The sequence below is a fragment of the Rhipicephalus sanguineus genome, chromosome 4, assembly GCF_013339695.2.
Source record: "Rhipicephalus sanguineus isolate Rsan-2018 chromosome 4, BIME_Rsan_1.4, whole genome shotgun sequence".
Taxonomy (NCBI): Eukaryota; Metazoa; Arthropoda; class Arachnida; order Ixodida; family Ixodidae; genus Rhipicephalus; species Rhipicephalus sanguineus.
This window is the reverse complement of record NC_051179.1, coordinates 116,695,254-116,716,595: the sequence shown is the minus strand read 5'-3', so window position 1 is coordinate 116,716,595 and position 21,342 is coordinate 116,695,254. Positions and strand designations below refer to the sequence as shown.

At 46.7% G+C, this 21,342-nt stretch overlaps 1 protein-coding gene across 1 annotated transcript in view; it reads left to right on the top strand.

Annotated features, from left to right (window-relative positions):
• The window catches only part of LOC119390613 (eIF-2-alpha kinase activator GCN1-like), a 298,045-nt gene that overhangs the window by 145,069 nt on the left and 131,634 nt on the right, over nt 1–21,342 (top strand). The window contains 4 exon segments of the mRNA XM_049415316.1: nt 9,758–9,907; nt 11,094–11,208; nt 19,404–19,582; nt 21,023–21,244. Coding sequence (XP_049271273.1) covers nt 9,758–9,907; nt 11,094–11,208; nt 19,404–19,582; nt 21,023–21,244 — 666 coding nt within the window.

Below are 21,342 nucleotides of genomic sequence, written 5' to 3'. Positions count from 1 at the left end.
ACGTATGTACTCCTACGATACAGGCGTCATATCAGATTAACGTCTGCGGTTCCAGTGTTGGCTCCGCTTTTATAGTAGTGTAATAAACATTACATTTATATTCCTATGTTTCAGCACGCTATATTGAAGCATTGCTCGACCCAGAGGAATACATTAACGAAAGTTACGTATGATATCCACATGGTTGCACCATAATGTGCACTTAGTTTCGATAATACTGACGTGTGTGTTCTAACGTGAGGGCTGACGTTACGTTGCACCTCAAAGTTGCCGTTTAAACGCCAGTGTTGACGTGCCTGGTAAGCCCACGATGTGCACACAGCTACTACACTTACAAAAACACGTTGATCCACCTCGTAACGCTTGGCTCAAAGCCATAAAATACAGCATAGCAGTACTCACTGACTGCTTCGCATGAAACAGATTCCCACAACGCGTGGGATCTGCCGCATTTTCTTCCGGTTGATTTCTTTTGAAATGTGGTGAAGCCTTATTTTACAGCGAAAGCTTTTATCAAATCACAACAGCTGTGGGATGGTTGTCCGCTGCCGCCGCCGGCGTCCGTAACTACTATCGTGCGAAATAAGAAAAATTAAATAAATAAAAATAAACAGGCTCATATGGGATTTAAACCCGGGTCCTCTCCATGGCAGTCGAGTATTCTACCACAGAGCCAGGCTAGTGACTGGAACTCCTTTGCAAAAACATCTTTACAGGCGTCATGTCGGGCAAGGAATTGCGTTAAATGTGTAATATAGCGTGTCAGAAGAGTAAAATAATGACCAGGCATCACATAATGCTAATTGCGCAATGAGTGACCGGATCGTTAATTGCTTCAAATCCATTACAAAAGGCTCAGCCATAATTCTTCATCCAGGAACCACAGGCAGCATCAACAAAGTTCACATAATACCTTACAGATGTGTAGCGGCACCTCGCTTATCCGCAGAAAGACGAATAATGGCATAGTGATTGCTTCCGTACTTCACAAAAATTATGATTTGCGACGTAGTGGGTACAGTAGACTCTCAATAAACGAAACTCTCTTAAATGAAATTGCTGCTTAAATGGAACAACTGCCTCTAACATGATTGGTTTTGTGCTTGAATTCTGCACCCCTTTTCATCTCTCAGTAAACGAAACTCCTGTTAAATGAAACATATTTTCCTGGTCCCTTCAGCTTTCGTTTAACAGGAGTCTACTGTACCTTGAAAGTGTACTTGTATTAGTTTCCCCAAGAGAGTTTAGAACGGGCTCTAGAAAGGCCGCTCTTCCAGCTTTCGCTGTGACTGTGCTGCGCGCAGGCCCGGCGTTTTTTATATACAGCTTGGTAATCTTTGACAAATTGTAAATGTGGTTATCGAGTAGATCGCAGTCTAACAAGTGAGACATCCACAACACTCGCTTGTCACCAAAGGAGCGGAGAAATTCGCCATCTGTGGAACTTCCGCGCGGGCTCAAGCGACGACCGACACGTTTTCTGCCCGGAGCAATATGGCGGTCGTCGGCTTCCGCGGCGGCTCGCCGCCTCCACTCCAGAAGTTTTTTTTCAACCTCCTTGCTCTCGAGTTGGTGTTCTTGCCGTCGTGGGCACATGCACAGGCGCACCCCCCTCCTTTCAAACCTCATTCAGCTGCTTGCAGGTGCCACCATGCTAACCGCACCGGCTTTAATCTTTAAAAAAAAAGGGCTTTTGCGTTGGCAGTGCCACTCTTCGGGTGTTGCAGAAGTCTCTGAATTGCACTTCGTTAACATGACACCAGGTGGCGCCATTAAAGAAAAACCTTGCTCTGTGTTATTACACTTTGAGTTCGTGCCACATGTGCTTTTCCGAATGTGTTGTGGCATCCGTGTCGTCCACTCTTCATTTTTCGACGCTGTCATGCGTGGTTTCACTGGACGCGCATGGAGCAGCCCGATGACGTGCAGCTTTGCGGTGATTTTTTTAACATTTTTTTTTTTGTGGACAACTTTGTTGTCACTAAAAAGTAGAGGTGTGCGAATATTCGAAATTTCGAATATTTTTCGAATAGTGTTTGCTATTCGATTCGATTCGCACTGAAATTTTACTATTCGAACTATTCGAACTTCCCAAAAACAAATGCAGTCAATGTCCGGTTGAAAGTGACCCCTTCAGATTTTCAATACGCTTCACCTCATTACAATCTCGTATTGCGGCAAAGCTGCCTTTCAAGCTCCGTTACGGTCGAACTTAGCCAAGAGACAAAGTCCGGTTGGAAGTGGTCCCTAAATTTTCAATATGCTTCACCTCATCACACCCACGTATTGCGGCAAAGCTGCCTTTCAAGCTTTGCTACTGTCGAACTTAGGCAAGAGACAGTCAACGTCCGATTGGAAGTGGTCTTTAGATTTTCAATATGCTTCACCTCCTCACACCCCCGTATTGCGGCAAAGCTGCCTTTCAAGGTCCGTTACGGTCGAACTTAGCCAAGAGTCAGTCAACGTCCGTTTGGAAGTGGTCCCTAAATTTTCAATATGCTTCACCTCATTACACCCCCGTATTGCAGCAAAGCTGCCTTTCAAGCTCCGCTACGGTCGCAAATGTACTAACTCAAGAAAACGCTGGTTCCAACATGGAGATGAAAGATGTGGCAGAGGTGGGGGCTCAATTAATGCTGTTTTGGACCTGAAATTTGGGCAGGAAGTCTGAAAAATCGGACGCCGAAGCTTTTTAGCATCCAAATTTTCAGATGTTCTCATATATCGACATCTACGAGGCAGATTTGGAACTCCGGACTTGAAGGGAGCACACCCTTGTCCACCACATCAGTTGGGCTTCCACAGAAGTTGAAAGAGAAGGAGAGGCTGAGGAAATGGCACCTTTGCCTATCACGTGTAAAGTGTTGTCGGCAACACTTTGGTTGCACCATATCATGTACATAAATACAATTCGGCCTCTACATTGCCTCACTCTTGATAAGAAAGACAACTATGAAATATGACCCCACCAGCACTTCATCAACCTAGCGAAAAGAAGCACTTTCATGTTGCTCTCTCACAAGAACATACTTAGGGATTCTCTGCAACTTTTTCTGTAATTTCACTTCGAATTATTCGAAAAATGTTTGAGAAATATTCGAAAATTATTCGAAATTATTCGATTTGATTCGCACTCAATCTTTATTATTCGAATTCGCTTCGCACCCAAAATTTCGCTATTCGCACAGCTCTACTAAAAAGGAGATGTCAGATTAGGCGCTGTTGGAAAATGTCCGATGCCACGATGACGACGGATCTTCAGATGTTGACTCGTCACGCACTTTGCCATCTTGCGCCACGCCGCGAGTTCGCTAGATCGTGGCTTCTGCAATTAGCTCCAGCATGCCGGAGCCAATCTCGGAGGCCACGGCTAGACGATGACGGAGCAGCATTATATTAAAGGGGCCCTAAACGCTTTGTCAGAATGGTCAGAAAACGCTGCCGATCGGTAGTCGAGGCTCTCGAGAACACGCGATCCAAACATTGTAGCGCAGCACGCGGCCTGGGATTTACAATTTGCAAAGTCAGCTAAAAAGTGCTTCTTCTCTCGACAAAAAACGATGCTCACGGCGTCACAGGCAGGTTCCACGCCATTGGCTGATTTGAACATGGCGCGCTCGGTAGTTACTGCGGCCGCCGCAAGAGGCCTCCACTCGCCTGCCCGCGCGATCGCATTGAAAGTGCACCACGCATTCAAAGAAAAAAAAATAATGTACTCAAGGTCGGGAGGCATGCGTGACGTATCCTTTTCCCCCGTGCCATCCCACCCTGCTTAGCTTCCTGCACTTTCTTCGGGGCGAGAGAAGAGAAAAAGCAATTACAGCATGTGACAAAGCTTTGTAACTCCACTCGTACTGGACGGATTCTAAAAATTTTTGCACCGTTCGATTCGTGAGGCAATAAATTCCATTAGTGAAGCCATTCCATGGCTATTTGGGAAAGTGTTGCAGAGCCCCTTTGATGTCCTACAAACGTCAGTATGGAAAAATAATGCAGTTTTTTGCCGCTAAATAAACGCTTTGCGTGAGCTCTGCCTTTCTTGTTGAAACTGCATACAGTCAAACCTTGTGAATACATACCCGCTCTAAACGTACGAACGGTCAAAACGTAGTTGCGACGAATGCCCGACCGTTTTCAGTATTTACACTCTGGGACCCTCATCTGTATACACGTATTATGTAGCTAACCCTTATGTCACCAATCAACTCAATCTCATAGCGATTAATGCATTCACTGATTGCTTAAGCCATAGTGGTTCGTCCTATGCCTACCGGTTGCTGTGTATCTGTGCATACCGCGATAACTTTTTGTGCCATAAATGTTGACAGCGCCGCTGAACTTGCCCACGCCAAAATGTGCCGCAAGAGGTCTCCCATCTTTTCTAGAATCGCAGGGATCAGTCGCTCAATAATTCCGACTTGCGCGCAATTGCAGCGACACCTTTGTGGATAAGCATCGGGAAACAATGAAGGCGTGAAGGTGGCCGCCGACGAAGTAGGACTTATCGCCGGCAACCCTATCACCTTCAGCTATATGCTCGGGCACGCGTGTGGCGTAGTGCTACCTCAAGCTTACTGCATGATTTTGATAGACAAAAACCTGAGCACGCTGGGCCACCGATCGCTGTTGCCTCGTTGAGCGGGACGGCGTTCAAGTGCACGCCGCTTTGTAGAAATGAAAGCAGCTTACTGTTGCTGAGTTAAGCGTCACAGGCACCGAGAAACCTTGCTGCACTGACAATGTCATGCCAACGTGCACGTATGGTACAGCAAGCGTAACGCTGTTTTATCCATACTGCACGCTTTTGTTAGGCGGCCACAATGCGCCTCTGTCCATTACCTAGGACCACTAGGACATGCAGAGATGCAGAGTGCACATCGCTTGCAGAACGCTCGTCGTCACTGAGATAACTCCACTAGCTAATCGCCGCATCTGTGCATGGTCCGGAGCGGAGTGGGTACGAATAACACTCACACAGCAAGCGCGCACGTACGGTACAGCAAGCAGCTCTGCATCACAGCGACGGCATGAGCTGAGCAGGCGATGTCCTTCACGCAACTAGCCAGGGAAGATCGGCTCCACTCAGCTGTACCATGTTTCAATGGAACTGTCAGTTTTCGCTTAGTGGCAGATGGCGATGCAGACGTGTACACATGTATCATGGAGAGCCAATACTGTCCGCTCTGTCGCTATTCAGCCGCTGCGTATCGTGGACTCTGCAATAGTTTCAAAATGCTTCTTGGCATCTCCACCACATGCTATCGTACGGTCGTGCGAGAGAACCAGAATCTTTTCTGCACTTTGGAAAAAAGAAAGAAAAGGCATTGTGATGGATACCCGAAGCAATATCTGCTGTGGTACTGTATTTATTTCTGTGTTGGTGGCAGTGGTGCACGTCAGGAGACGTAAATTGGTACTTGATGGTTAATGTGTACTGCTGTTTAGTACAGTAGAACCCCGCTGATACGTTTTTGAAGGGACCGTAGAAAATGAACGTAAGAGACGCGAAACGCAAGAGCCGAAAAATGGGAAAAACGACAAAATATTTAGTAGTACAGAATTTTATTTCAATGCTTACCTGTGAAAAAACCGTGCAACGTTGCGTGGTGCTTTTACTAATGTCCAAGCACCTGCATTCTCGCATCCTTTTCATAAATCTAGTGCCACCATGGCCGACACCTGACAGGCGATCACTTACGGCGATACCTTCGCGAGATTGTCGCCGGTTGCGTCGGCGTCTCCGAGCGATAATGTAGAACCATTTTCATAGTAGGCAGTTTTCGAATAGCTTATGCAAAGCTTTGCGTTGGCTTTTTGCGCAACTGCACATGCGTCGTACGCTAACCGCTTGCGGGCTCCCGTTAATGAAAGTGGCACATCACTATTTGCACTTCGTTGGGTACAGATACGATGCAGATGTGCAGTTGTGCATGAAATAAACCTACGCGAACCCACAACGAAATGTGCTTTGTCGCTATGTTGGGATGCCAATGACACTGAATCTGTCCCTGCTACTGCCAGCGCTGCAAACATGGTTTCGATTTCATGCTCCATTGTAACACGTAGGCAATTTTCGGATTCATTTTGTCAGAAAAATGGTGCTCGTTAAATTTGAGCAAGTACAGTAGACTCCCGTTAAAACGAACTTGAAGGGACCGCGGTCGTCTGTTCGTCTTATCAGGAGTTCGGCTTATCAGAAGTGCCCCCAAAAAGAGATGCTAACATGCCAAGTGCATCCAAGTATATTACTTGAAAACACTGGATGGAGTAGACTTACAACGGGGGCAAAAAGACAAGAAAAAGCATTTATTTGGCTCATCTAGATAAAAACTACAAGCAGAGTATTTACATGAATCGTACGAGCACCTGATTTTGCGGGTCCGAAAATAAATATTTCATGAAGATACTGCTACCACATTTTAATGATAAAACTATGTTGACGATTACAAAAGAGAGAGAGAGAAGCACAATTTTCCTTCAAAAAATGTAAATTTATTTTCCTGGCAGGTCCTTTTCTTCTGTGAGCCTGTTTTGCTGGCTCTAAGATCACTTCTGCATATGCCTCGGTGGCGTGCTGTTGCCTTGACAAAGTCATGATACGCTGAGTTTCTTAAGAAAGCCTGCAAGGTTTTCTTCGAGGTCCGGATATTTTCCCATTTTCGGCCTGTAGTAACTTTTCTTGATCGACGTGCAGCTGAAGATATCCCATTGCGCTACTCATGGTCACAAGCCTCGCGCACACGGAAAAGACACGACGCAGCTATATTCAGTGTACAAAATAGCCTTCCCTTGTCGTGCACCTCCATAATCAAAATGGCTCATCGCAATTTGCACTTCACTGGAAACAGATACAATGCACACAGGTCCTACGCGAACCAACGCGAACCGACAAAATGTGCTCGGCCGCCATTGTGTGATGGCGATGACAAAGCACCTGACCCCTCTGACAGGAACGTGGTTTCGGTTTCGTACTCAATTGTAACGCGCAGACAAGTTTTGTTCCCGTCGCTTTTTCTTTATTTTTTTCCCTTCACTCCCCTTGCGTTAGCCCCTCTGACCATGGTGGAGGGGCCCCAAGCTCTTGTGTTCTGTTCTCCTTTGTACTCCAGCTGGGAAACCGAAGAACGGGGAGGGGGGGGATACAAAGGGATGCAATGGCTTGGGGGTCTCAGTTTTAAATCCGCCTACTCTTTTTGTTGCTTTCTTTGCTGATAAAGCCCGCACCTTCCCCACCCACTGGCTGGGGGTGAGGGGGAATACCGGCTTTATCCGCCGACAGTTGTTTTTAATTTATCTCGCGCCCTCCGCGTCGCGATTTGCTTCGCATATTTGCTCCGGGAAGCGCTTTTTTTTTTGCTTTTTTGCTTTTTCTCGGTTGCCTGAATGCTCCACCAAGACTGCAGTGTTCGTTTCGCAGAATCGCCAGCGTTGTCGATCACCGCGAAAGTTCCGTCTTAACAGAAGAGTACAGTTGGGCGGTTCGTCTTAAGCGAATTTTTTTCGCATTGAGTCTATGGGAAACCAAACAAACGGTTCTCTGTTGTTCGGCATAAGCGAGAATTCATCTTAACCGAGTTCGTCTTAATGGGAGTTCACTGTACAATAATGCACGTATCGTCTGATCCTTGCAGTAACAGTCTGCCCTTTCACACCATACGAAGCAGAAGAGCATTGCACTTTGTTTTCCGTATGGAAGTCAGATTTTTAACATTTCTTTTTACAACGTAAAGTCGTCGGTCTCGCCCTGACCGCCGCCGAGTCCCAAGGGATTCCGGCCGACGGCTAGGGGGATGAACGGGGGCAGAGGCCAAAGCCTCCTTTCCCATCATTCTCGACGGGTGTAAATAAATGTTATCTCTCTCTCTCTTTTTAAACGAATGTTGACTCGCAGCCTACAATCACAATGTGACCAATTCGGAAACAGCAGTTTGACGAAGCTGTGAAAAGGTTTTATAGGCAAGCACTGTGCTGTTAGCCACTGTGGCAATTGCCGTTGAAACAGCCAATAGGAACGTGTGCTGAGCCAGCAGGAGGACTGCATACACTGCCAAATCCGTCATGCTCGGTTCTGAGTTTTTACTGTGGGGTGTAGGGAGAGATGGAAGATGTCTCCTTGAACTCTGGTGTTGTTATGGATCCCGAGCTTCTTATTTGCCCTTGGCGCTGACAAAATGATTTTTTAAAACAGCACCTAGAACCCGCTTCCAGCAAAGTAATATTGATACAGCATAGATTTTTCGCAGACGCCAAAACAAGTCTTATACCAAAATGAAATTTTTCTCGCATTTTTTGTGACCCGATTCCCACATCTCCATATTAAAATGATCATCTTTGCACATGAATGGGATTGACATGAATCGGTGTTACGGAGAATTGTCACTAAAGGTACTACAAAGTAAAATTGTGTTGATTAGTTAAAACTAGGGGTGTGCGAATATTCAAAATTTCGAATAGTGTTTGCTATTCGATTCGCACTGGAATTTTACTATTCGAACTTCCCAAAAACAAATACAGTCAACGTCCAATTGAAAGTGACCCCTTCAGATTTTAAATATGCTTCACCTCATTACACTCCCGCATTGCGGCAAAGCTGCCTTTCAAGCCCCGTTACGGTCGAACTTTGCCAAGACTCGACGTCCGATTGAAAGTGGTGCATAGTTTCAATATGCTTCACCTCGTCACACCCCGGTATTGCGGCAAAGCTGCCTTTCAAGCTTCGTTACGGTCGAACTTAGCCAAGACACGGCCAATGTCCGATTGGAAGTGGGCCCTAGATTTTCAATATGCTTCACCTCATCACATCCCGGTATTGTGGCAAAGCTGCCTTTCAAGCTTCGCTACGGTTGCAAATGTATTAACTCAAGAAAACGCTGGTTCCAACATGGAGATAAAAGATGTGGCAGAGTTGGGGGCTCGATTAATGCTGTTTTGGGCCTGAAATTTGAGAAGGAAGTCCGAAAAATTGGACGCCGAAGCTTTTTAGCATCCAAAATTTCAGATGTTCTTATATATCGACGTCTACGAGGCAGCTTTGGAACTCCGGACTTGAAGGGAGCACACCCTTGTCCGCCACATCAGTTGGGCTTCCACAGAAGTTGAAAGAGGAGGAGAGGCTGAGGAACTGGCATCTTTGCCTATCACGTGTAAAGTGTTGTCGGCAACACTTTGGCTGCACCAAATCATGTGCATATGTACAATTCGGCCTCTACATTACCTCATTCTTGATAAGACAACTATGAAACGCCACCCCACCAGTGCTTCATCAGCCTAGCGAAAAGAAACACTTTCATGTTGCTATCTCATAAGAATATGCTTAGGAATCCTCTCTAACTTTTTCTGCAATTTCGCTTCGAAGTATTCGAAAAATATCCTAGAAATATTCGAAAAATATTCCATTCGATTCGCACTCGCACTTCAATATTCGAATTCGCTTCGCACCCAAATTTTTGCAATTCCCACAGCTCTAGTTAAAACAAAAAACACGGCAGTTACGAGATGGGCTTCACGTTGTGTTTTTCTATAACTGTATCATACAGGACCAGCATGATGCTGGTGCGAGAATATTGCGTAGTATCGATGCAGATGATGGGCACTCCGGTCTGTTTCACTGAAATGGCCGGGTTCACTGTTAGACATTTCATCAAACTGCGTTTGGTGCAAAAATTCAAACTCCACATAAAAGTACCACATCACGAGTGAGTTCACAAGGAATGGCTGTTTGTATGTGTGCCTCGCTTGAACGAGACGTGTCCTGCAGGACAAGAAGAACGCCCGGCGCAAGGAAGGTGCCCTGCTGGCCTTCGAGATGCTCTGCTCGGTGCTCGGGCGCCTCTTTGAGCCGTACGTGGTGCACGTCCTGCCACACCTGCTGCTCTGCTTTGGCGACAGCAACCAGTATGTCCGCGAGGTGAGTGGTCTACTCTGTTTTGTGCGCAGGTTCTAAGTAAGTGGGATTCTAAGTACTAACACTACAGCCGACTGGCTGTTGTGCCATTGTGACATTCTAACTGCAACTCCGTTTCACCTCTCACTCTTAAACTTTCTACGTGAAACAAATTTCTATGTGTATCTCTGACACCATGTTATAGTATGCCCAAAGGCAGGCTTTTGGAGTTACAAAAAGCTGCAACTCACCTATTCTCTAGCAAGCTTTGTCTAGCAGACAATCCACCTTGGAGAGAAAGTATCGGTAAAACAGATATTATCTGACCGCATGTGTAAATATTAGGCTTGTGCGAATATTTGAGCACTTCGAATATTTGAACGAATATTGCAGTATTTGAATTTGCTTCGAAACGAATTTAAATCATTTTCTAAATTTCAAAGTATTCGAAATTCGAAGTATTCGCATGTAACCTCCTGTAAAGGTGGTTTCACTGCAGTGCAGGGGTGCTGTACTGTGAGTACACCTTTCCAGGGGAAATTCACACTGCCGCTAAGCCTCCCGTCAAGGTTAAATTGACATATTGCCCTCACATTGATTCATCATTTTTTTAAGTTTAAAAGCTTGTTATACCAGCTTATATGCTCTAAGTATAGTAAATTTTAAAACGTAACATATTTTACAGATTATCACTTGTATTCTACCGAAAGTCAAATCCTGCTACTATTAAAAGTTACTTCCACTTCCTTTAAATCAAAAAGAATGACATTTGCATATGCCTTGTTTCAATTTTAAAAAATATTGTACAGGTTAGTTGGGTCATGACCAATATGCCCATTTTAGTTTATAATATGTGATATATACTATTCGAATTTGATTCAAAATTATTCAACCAAATCACTATTCGCACAACCCTAGTTAAAATACTGTGGCGTAGTCGAAAACATCCTTTGGTTAATTCTAATGCCAGGACCAAAGGTGTACAAACAGTTGTGCTCCCTGAAAGGGCACTGGGATCTTGAGGGAAAGATGAGAGTGCAAGTACATCCCGATTTGGGAGTGTAATGGTGCACGCAAAAAGACAGGCAAACGGATTTGTTCGTATTCCTGAGTGTTGAAGTACAAGGCCTTAGTGGTCTTTCCAGCTCTAGTCAGTTTGCTGGATGGGCTAGCGAAGCATCTATTCTTTCTTTTTTTTTTCCCTTCTCAGGCCACAGATAACACTGCAAAAGCAGTCATGAGCAAGCTGACAGCACACGGTGTCAAGTTAACTCTGCCTTCACTGCTTGCTGGCCTGGAGAATGATCTCTGGAGGACGAAATCGGGTAAGAATCCAGCCACGCTGGCTTGCCTATTCGGACATTGTTGCCGCTGTGTGCAAGTGTGCGCAGATAGGCTCCTGAATGGAAAGCAGCGATATGGGGGATCCGCAGTTTGCACGATTGTAATGTGAGGAGAAAACTTATGACAGATAGAAGTAAATGACTGGTAGTGTGAACATTCCACGGGGGCTTAAAATGGGGCATTTTAGTTTTGAGTCTTCATTACAATGAAATTTAAAGAGAAGCAGGATTTGCAGTCAGCGTCCGATTTTTCGGACTCCCTAGGAACACGAAATCGTCTGAAAAATTGGGCGGTCTGAAAAAACGAATTCATGCTTTTTTATTCCGCTCAAGCGGTGAAATCATCACAGCCACATCCGAAGTAGCTTTAATGCCTCCCAGTACACTTATCAGGCATTTTGGTGCGCGCCCAGGCTCTCAAAAATTCATTCGGTATCTGCCGCAAACCGCTAGTTGCAAAAGCGCCAGTTGCATCTCGTGATGAGCACCACTGATACCAGCAAAGCGCAGAATAGATTACGGCTCTCTCATGGAGCGTTTGGAAACGGTGACGCATAACGCAGACTGTCGCGGAAGAGCAGACGACTCGTTCGGCTTTCCTCGATGAGTGTGCGCATGTAAACAATGCTTTGTTCGTGTAGGCAACGCGTCTGTGCAGGCACTTAGCGGTGTCGCACAAAGAGGCAGCATAAATGGCAGCGCGGCGTGTCTGGGTTCTCGCCTATTAAAGGGACACTAAAGAGCAAAACGAGTTTTCTCATATTAGTAAACTACTGTTTCACAATACCAAAAACACCACGCTTGCTGCGAGAAGACGCTTATTAAGCGAGAAAACTCACAAAAATAAAATGTGGGTGGCGACACCACCTTGAAGTTTCCGCACCATTCGCCGTGACGTCACGTTTCTACTAAAGACTACGTAGTTCCTAATCGGTAAAAATGAAGTACAGTTGAAACCCGCAATAACGAAATCGGTGGGGAAAGTGCAAAATTTCGCTCTTGCGGGAATTTCGTTGGCGCGAGAACGCGGCAGCAAAGACATGAAATTTACAAAAAACACATTTTATTTCCAAAAGTCAGTAAGTTTGCTTTCGCGGGCCTTACCATGAAGCAATTTCATGCCTCTCGATCGGGAACCTCGTTTGCCACGGCACAAACTTCGCCCCATGCACTGCTCAGTGACGGCGGCACTGCGCTGTCACCAGTACTGTCATCAAGTGCGCCTACAGGCGAACCTTCTTCCGGCTCCGCTGGATCAGCGCGGATCAGCGCAAAATCGTGGACAGCGAGCTGCACGCAACGCCGAATTCTTCGGCAATGTTCATTTTTTTCCTTGCCCTTTTCCACCTCAGTGATGATTGCAGACTTATCTTGCAGCGTGATGAACTTCCGCGTTTTCGTTGGAGGCGGCATCCTCGCAGGCAGCGAAATCGGACGAAGCAGTCACAACACACAGTTCACATTGCACCAAGTGACCAAGCAAACGCTCCACAAATGGTTCCACACACGCGACCATGTGCGCGCAAAGCCGACAGAGCCAAGCACAGAGCCAAGCCAACCAACGAAACTCCATGAGGAATGTGGATTGGGCTACGTAGTCCGCGATAACGAGCAGGTGTTTCGGCAAGCCATCATCATCATCATTGTCGCCAGCTTTTTGTTGTTGTTTTTTGTAAACAATGATGGCGGCTGCTTCTCAAGTGCGCTGTAGCAATAGTTTTGCACAATTTAAGTGTAGCAATGAATGCAGTTCAACAGTTTTCGAATGTATACTCTGTTCCAGAAGTTCCGTGCAGCAGAGCCAAGGCTACACGACCCTCGAGCGCAGGTTGTTGCGAAGCGAGATGTAGTGCCCCATATACGTAGCCCGTTGTTTGTCCTCATGACTTTTGCAAGCGGTCTCGTCGGAGGATTTTTACTTGAAGGCTTCTCTGCGTGTTGTAGCTGTGATTTGCATGACGATTTTGTCGCATTTTCTGTATAAAACAATTTTTGTGGCTCCATGATACTGAAGAAAGAGTTCTTGCTTGTACGTGGTATAACATGCAAATGACGAAAGAAATAACGCTGTTGTGGCTCGTATGTGTTATGTTTTTACTTATAAAGTACGAAGGAATGGTACGACACTCTCCAAACTTTTATGAGTAGTCCGCACAGCCCGAGCGTCCACAGTGCCGCGGAGGACCCAGTCTTGGGTTGTGATTAGTCCACGGTGGCAGATTTGGTCACTCCTTAGTCAAAATGGCGGCACCTGGTTCACCTGTGCGATATCGTTCCCGGATCAGCTTTTACGACAAGGGAGCGAAGCGGCACTTCGCATGCCCATAGGCATGCGTATACGAAATCTGATGAAGCGTGGTGCTTTCATATTCAATTTGGCTAGTGTGGCGCTTTCCACCGAAACATGAGCCACTGAACCCTATCCCTCAAATGTCTACGTGCAAGTATCTCGAAGGCGCGCGCTTTTACGGTGCCGAGGAGAATATTTAACCGCTTTCACAATTACAGCTCATCTCACTGCGCAGTTGCACAGTGTCCCGAGACGCTCTTGCCGCTTTCGCTGCAGCGCTCGCCGCTAGCAGACGACAGGGTGCGGAAGGATACACTTTGATGTGCTCGCCCCCCCTGATTGGTTGAGAAGGCCTGTAGCTTCCACAGTGCTGCACGGAACTTCTGGAACAGAGTATAGTTAATGTTGCGAGAGTAGATTATTTGCGCACTCGTGTTTCAAAAATTTCGTTAATGAGAGACTGCGGTATGAATATCTTTCGTAGTCGCTAGTTACGAAATGCATTGACTCCTATGGGCGTTTGCCGGTGCTCCGAAAATATTTCGTTGCGGTGAGAATTTCGTTCCCTCGGGATTTCGTTATCGCGGGTTTTGACTGTGTATTGTATTCTGAGGGGGCCACAGACTTAACATACCAAGTTTGGGGTAATTTTGTTGGGCCAATGGCGCCAAAATACGATAAATACACTTTGAAATTCGTGACGTCACAAGGGGACATTTCGATGCGAAGTTTAAAAATGAAACTTTGAACTTTATTTTCTCCTCCATTAATAAATCTATGATGGCGAAATTAATGACATTAGGGTTCTCAGAGCGCAATCTATAGGTCTAAACCGATTCATTGTTTCTCTTTAGTGTCCCTTTAAATGCATGCAGTACACATGCAATTGCGCTAGGCCACATGCATCACCGAGCAGTTAACTGAAGATGCTTATCATAAGGGTTGTCAGGTATGAAGCCATACTGGCACGTTTGCCACCTGCCGCCATCACGCCTCCGTGCATTTCCGCTGCTTATCTGTAAAGACATCGCTGCACGATACCGTGATAGCGGCCCCTTTGAATTTCTGGTCTGCTTCACCCCATAACACTTCGGCATTGCGGCAAAGCAGACTTTCGAACTCTGCCACTGTCGCAAACAGGTCGACTTGTGAAAGTGCTGGTTGGAACCTACGAGATGATAGACGCGCCAGAGGTGGGGGGGCTTCAATTAATGCCTTTCAGACCTGCAATTTGTGCAGAAAGTCCGAAAAATTGGACGCCGAAGAGTTTCAGTGTCCGAAATTTCGGACATTCTTATACATGGAGGTCTATGGGGCAGGTGACAGTGCCGCGAAAGCGTACGAATTTTCGAGCATGTCCGAAAAATCTCAGTGATTTCACTCCTGCGCCAAATTGTATTTACTGTGCCATCCTGATAACATCGACGAAAATTGCGCCAAACTGCGCCAAAGTCTCGGGTTTGGGAGCGTCTATCACCAGCAATCGTACGGCCGGCGCGTCGGAACTTGTGCAGCTTGATCTTGGGACTGCCAAAGTCACAACCATGGACCAAGAATTATTCCGCTGAATAAATAGCGCTCGCGCGTGCGTCCCGAATAAGCCACGATGCCTTGCACGGTGTCGACGCAGCTTCTGTTCTGCAAGTCGGCTCGACAGCAAAACACGCTCTCCATAGAGGCTCGTGACGTCTAGGCCTATCAGTAGCGAGAAAGTGCGACGGCAATTCATCGGCGGACGTCGTCTGTTCCAGAAACGCTGCTGATAGCTCGTTTCAAGCGTCGTACGGCACATAATGAAAACAACGTTCCGTAATAACTACATGTGTGCTGCTCAAATGTCTGTCACTTCTGTTTCCGGACATCGCGGAAAGAAATCTGGGATCGCTAGCAGTAGATATATGGGACAGTATCGAATTTTCCTCGCTTCGCGTTTATGAAAGAGCACGTGAACGGTGGAAACCCGTTCACACTTTTCCTCAGATATACTTTATCCATGGATCTTCATTCGGAAGAGCTTTTTCATAATTGCTTATACCAGCACGTCCGAGTTTGTAATCACTCTGCGGTAAATGCCCCCTAAAAGGCCCTGCCCTTTCGAGCTCACGTGCTAGGGTTTCAATTCGAATTTTTTGCTTGCTTTTTAAAAATCTCATCTCATTAATAAAAGCATATCTCCTGGTCAGAGCAGCCGCAAATGCGCAGCTGTCAGTAGCGGGCCCGTCGCTGACGGCCCACAGTGAAGCGGCTACCCCATGTTACACGTCCGCCCCTCGCTTTCGGGGGTCAATAGCTAATGGTTAAAAAAACTCAGTTTCGCTTAAGGGCGAAGCAATGAATGCGATACCAACAAATTGTATTGTTAAATGATGTAAGGCTAGCAGCTAACTCTTTTGGATCCGATCTCGCGTAACTCAACAAAACACTGGTTTAAGGGAATATGGCCGCTCCAGGAACCGAAGCATTTTCTTGCTCTTAGTTCTCTAAACACGAAGTAAGCGTTGAGAGCATAGCAAGTTTACGAACCGTCTCCTGATGCCTCGAGATAGCGCGCGCAAGCGACTGCGCCCTTCGAGCGATGCAGTCCCCTCCGTTCCCCTGGCGTCCTTTCATGCTCCTTACGAAAGACGGGCGGGGCGTTTCCTCTCAGTTTCATGAGCAATCGACGGCAGGCCCGCATGCGGGAAGATGTTATCTCATGCGCTGTCCGTGCGACAGAGACAGACGGCCGGCTAGTTTAATCTCCGCTTCAGCCGCGTTCGTCGCGAGCGCTCGCGAGCTTTTACCCGCGGCTAGAATACACGTGGTGATGTTACTAACTTGGTATTTATAGAGAAAATTACGGCAATGGCGACAGCAAAAATCCGCGGAGAGTGTCCATATAATTGTTATCACAATAAACATTTTAAAAAAAAGTTGAGGAGCCATTTCACTCTGTGAAGTGGATGATAAGCGAAGCTGTTTCACGCATGGCAAGGAGGTGACATGGTGGAGGACAGTTTGGTATGTAAGGCCAGGTTGTTAACGTTCAATACGCCATATTAATGCGAAAGCATCAGATGCTTTATCAAACACGAAAGTTGACCGTCGGCGGCGTCAATCGATTGATGCAAAAAATAATCATCATGTGATGGCGTCATCATCACGTCATATATCGTGATGTCACGTGATGATGCCATCACATGACAATGTCGCTTTACACTGCTTCCATGATCGGCGCGCCGATCATGGAGGTAGTGCAAAACCAGGTGAGGTGCACAAAGCTTGCAGAGAGGGAGGGGGAGGATCAGCCCGTCAATCGAGAAGAAAAAGAACCTGGCTTTCGCCTTGTAGTTTTCTTAGGGGAATGCATTAGGGATAGTTTGGCTCTTTGGCATTGAGGCACTGCTGTACATCACGGTGTTTGTCTACTGTCTGCTGATAACAACATAGATGTAATTAGAGTGTTATTTCATAAAGTGCAATTTTGTTATTTCATAAAGTGTATTCTGTTTATTTGCTAGTGTCGAAAATAATCGCCGAAGAGGTTAATCCAGAACACCCAACTGCATGAGCCCTTATTTTTTCATTAGCGAGTGAAATATGGAGTTCTCCTGAGCTGATTTTTTTTCCATGAGATTTGCAATGAATCGAAATATTTCTAGCCTTCATAAGAGCCCCATAGTAATATTCCGGTGCTTGAATGTTATTGCAATATGCTCCTGTAGTGCACTCCAGGATGTAAAATTCACTGCTCGAGAGTGCTCCCAGATGCAAAATTATCTGCTCCAAAGCGCTCCAAGATGAAAATTTTGCTGCTCCAAAATGCTCCAGAACGGAAATTTTGCTGCTCCAAAAATTGCTCCAAATCAGGTGTCCTTGGTAGCATCACTGAAATCTGCAGTTGTCTGTATGTCCTTATTGTGGTTGTACTGTTTTGTTATGGCAGATGCTTGGTCAATCTAGTATACTTGCGATTTAAATATGAACCTTTAAACATTAATTTAGAAGGGTGTCTTGACCCACCACGGTGGTCTAGGCACTCGACTGCTGACCCAAAGGTCATGGGATCGAATCTCGGCTGCATTTCGATGGAGGTGATGTGCTAGATGCGTGTGCACTCAGATTTACCGTAATTACTCGAATCTAGGCCGACCCCCTAAAGTCCGAAGCACGAAAAAAAGAAAAAAAAAGAACTTACCTCGAATGTAGGCCGGGTAAAATTCACAAAGAGAAAACATTTATTGAAAATATGAAGATGAAACGGAGCAGTTGGTTCATCATCAAGATGCCGCGCTCATTCCGAGTCGTCGTCGCTGATCTCTTTGTCGCTGTCCTCAAACAGTGCGCAATCCTCGGTGCCATCAAGCGCATTTGATATGCCACACTTCTTGAAAGAGCGCACGATCAAAGTTCCTGGGATGTCGTCCCACGCTGCAGCCACCCAGCCTGCCAACTGAGACAGTGATGCCCGCTTGATGCGGCCCGTCGGCGTCAGCTGGTGGTCCTCGGTGCTTAACCAGTCCGTGTATAATCCCCGCAGGCGATCCTTGAACGGCTTGAACGGCCGCAGGCTTGTCCTTGAACGGCCCGCACAATGACGTTTCGCGGGAAGGCCTCATTGGCGGGCAGCGTCTTCCTCTTAAAAACGATATAAGGAGGGAGCTTGTGCCCGTCCGCTGTGCAGCACAGCATCACAGTCGCGCGCTGCTTTTCATAGCCCGCAGAGCGCACCTTCACTTCCTTGGCTCCTTTTTCTGAGACCGCATATCAAAATACACCAGCGTTTGGTCTGCGTTGCCGATTTGGCCTAGTAGATACACTCTCGCTTCTCTCTTCCGAAGCACGAAACGCTGGAACTCCAGCAACTTCTCTACATAGTCATCCGGTAACTTTTGGGCGATTGAGGTGCGACGACGGAGGCTGAAGCCAAAGCGCTTCATGAATTTCTGCAGCCAGCCTCGGCTGGCTTTGAAGTCTGCCGCCGAAACACCTTGCTCCCTTGAAAGTGCCCTCGCCGTCGCCTGGTGCACTTCCGTTGTCACTGGAAGGGCAGCTGCTCGCTGCGTCCGAACGAAGTCGGCCAATGCAGTCTCCATTTCAGGGTGACGGCCTTTCCGTGGACCGGTAAAAGCAATCCTCGTTGCGGCGCACGCGAAAAGCTCCTCCCGTTGGCCCCTCCAGCGACGAACATTCTTTTCGTCCACTCCAAAGTCCCGCCCGGCTTGAACGTTGGAGGACGACTCCGCGGCTAGCACAACTTTCCTTTTATACGCCGCACTATAATGACTACGCTTGTTTGGCGCCATTGAGCTACGCCACACACAGCCCGCTTGAAGCGAGACTCGAACTGACGAACAGCTCGCCTCAACACTCGCCACAAAGATAAAAATGGCGGCCTCGCGTGCGTACTTAAGCCATGTGTTGGCTCGGCTACTAACGGCTACAATACTGTCTAGGTGACGCTAGTTTTGCAGCATTTTCTCGATGAAAAATGGCGCGTTTTTCAAAATCCTCGAATCTAAGCTGAGCCCCCACTTTGGCACATCGTTTTTTCGAAAAAACCATCGGCTTAGATTCGAATAAATACGGTAAGTGCTCGTTAAAGAACCCCAGGTGGTCGAAATTTTTGGAACCTTCCACAACAGTATTCCTCATAATGATATTGTGGTTTTGGAGCATAAAACCTTAACGGTTATTATTATTATTATTATTATTATTATTATTATTATTATTATTATTATTATTATTAATAGGGGGGTGTCTTGCATTGCATTTTGTGCAAAAATACAACGAAATTTCGAATTCTTTGTGAAATTCTGCCTGGGCAAACAGATGCTTCGTAGCACTGTTCGGAACGCAGTTCTGTTTGAGGCAAAGCCAGTACTGTTGTGCCACTGTCATTTTTCAGGATCGGTGGAGCTTTTAGGCGCGATGGCCTACTGTGCACCCAAGCAGCTGTCCTCCTGCCTGCCTTCCATCGTGCCTAAGCTCATCGAGGTGCTGTCTGACTCCCATGTCAAAGTGCAGCGAGCAGGTGCCCAGGCCCTCAAGCAGATTGGTTCCGTCATCAAGAACCCAGAGATCCAGGTCTCTGTTCCCTTATCTTTATTGCAAGTGTCTTTCACACCCATGCTTGCAGAAAGTGAATACAGCAGAATCTCGGTGTTACGAATGTGGGTGATACGAATTTAAGTGCGATACGAATTCGTAAAATTTTCCGGCCGAATTCTATTGGGCCCAATGGGCGAAAATTCGGATGTTCTGAATACTTGTCCACATCGCGACGAGTGATACGAACTTGGGTACTAAAACCGTCTAGTGATGGCTAACAGCAGCGTTCTCCTAAAGCTTTGAAAGTATGCACCTGGCCAGCGGACACTCAGTTAAAACACTGCTTATTGTTTGGCACAACTGCTGTGGACAAAGCCGCAGTCGCTATCAACGCGATCATGTATGGCGACTACGAAACTTTGATTGAAAGTACACGCGCATCCAAGCTCACCAAGTCAAAGCGATGCTGCCTGTGTATCCGCTGTGAACGAAACCGCAGTAGACTCGATGATAGATAGCAACGACATAGTTCTGAAGGAACATGTGCAGCCAGCACACATGGTTTGAAAATGGAACTACTGTTTGCCGCAACCGCTGCATGCGAAACTGCTGAAACCGTGGTCACTGTGCACTTGATCATGTATGATGACAACGAAGCTCCAAAGCACCCACACATCGAACGCTGTCTGAGTCAAAGTGTTGCTGCTTGCTGCAACTGCAGTCGACGAAACTGTGGTAGACGTGATCAGAGATTGCAACAACGTAATTCTGAAGGCACATGCGCATGCAACGCTCACAGAGTCAAAACGATGCTGCTTGCTGCAACCGCTGCAGACGAAACCGCAGTCGTGGCTAGGCCTAACTCTGCTCACGGCGCCGACGTACGAGATGAATTTGAACTTTGCGGGCAAGAACATCGCACTAGCGGACATGCGGAAGTGAAAAAGCCACAATGTGCTTCGTTGCAAGCAACGAATCGCATCGCACACTGGCTCCCTGGGACCGCGGATGGTCATTTTACGCATCAGCAGCGAACCCGCTGGCCAAGCTTGTCGTGCAGCAACCGCTTGGAGCACCGGTGGAAGCGTCTGGCAGTTTCGCGCGTCGGCGCTCTAAAACGCAAGACTGAGCATGCTGCACACTGATTTATCATCGTTATATTTATTTTCCGTTATTACAAACCATTATATTCCCGAGGTTCAAATAGTAAAATTCCTGTGAAAATCGAATCGAATAGCTAACACTATTAGAAAAATATTCAAAAGTTGGATTATTCGCACACCCCTAGTTCTAGTCTAAACCAAGTGAATGGTGCTGAGTTGTAGCAGGGAGAGGAGGGTGTAGTTTTCTTGAATTTAATTTAATTGAGCAATTGCATGCATACCTAGTGAAATGACTTTTGTAGTGAACACCTTCAGCTTACCAGAGGTTTTCCGTAAATTTGTCGCATTCTAATTTTTTCAAACCACACTGCAGGCCATTGTACCAGTGCTGTTGGATGCCCTGCAAGATCCGGCCGAGAAGACATCCGGCTGTCTGGCGACACTGCTGAATACAAAGTTTGTGCACTTCATCGACGCACCCTCGCTGGCGTTGATCATGCCCGTGGTGCAGCGTGCCTTCCAGGATCGCTCGACAGAGACCAAGAAGATGGCTGCACAGATCATCGGCAACATGTACTCCCTTACTGACCACAAGGTGCACCTGTGTTCCCTCTCTCTCGCTTAATTTTATCTGTCCAGTGTTGTGTACTTTGTGAAGCCAAAGACTTTCGTGTGTGACGAGCCAAATCAAGG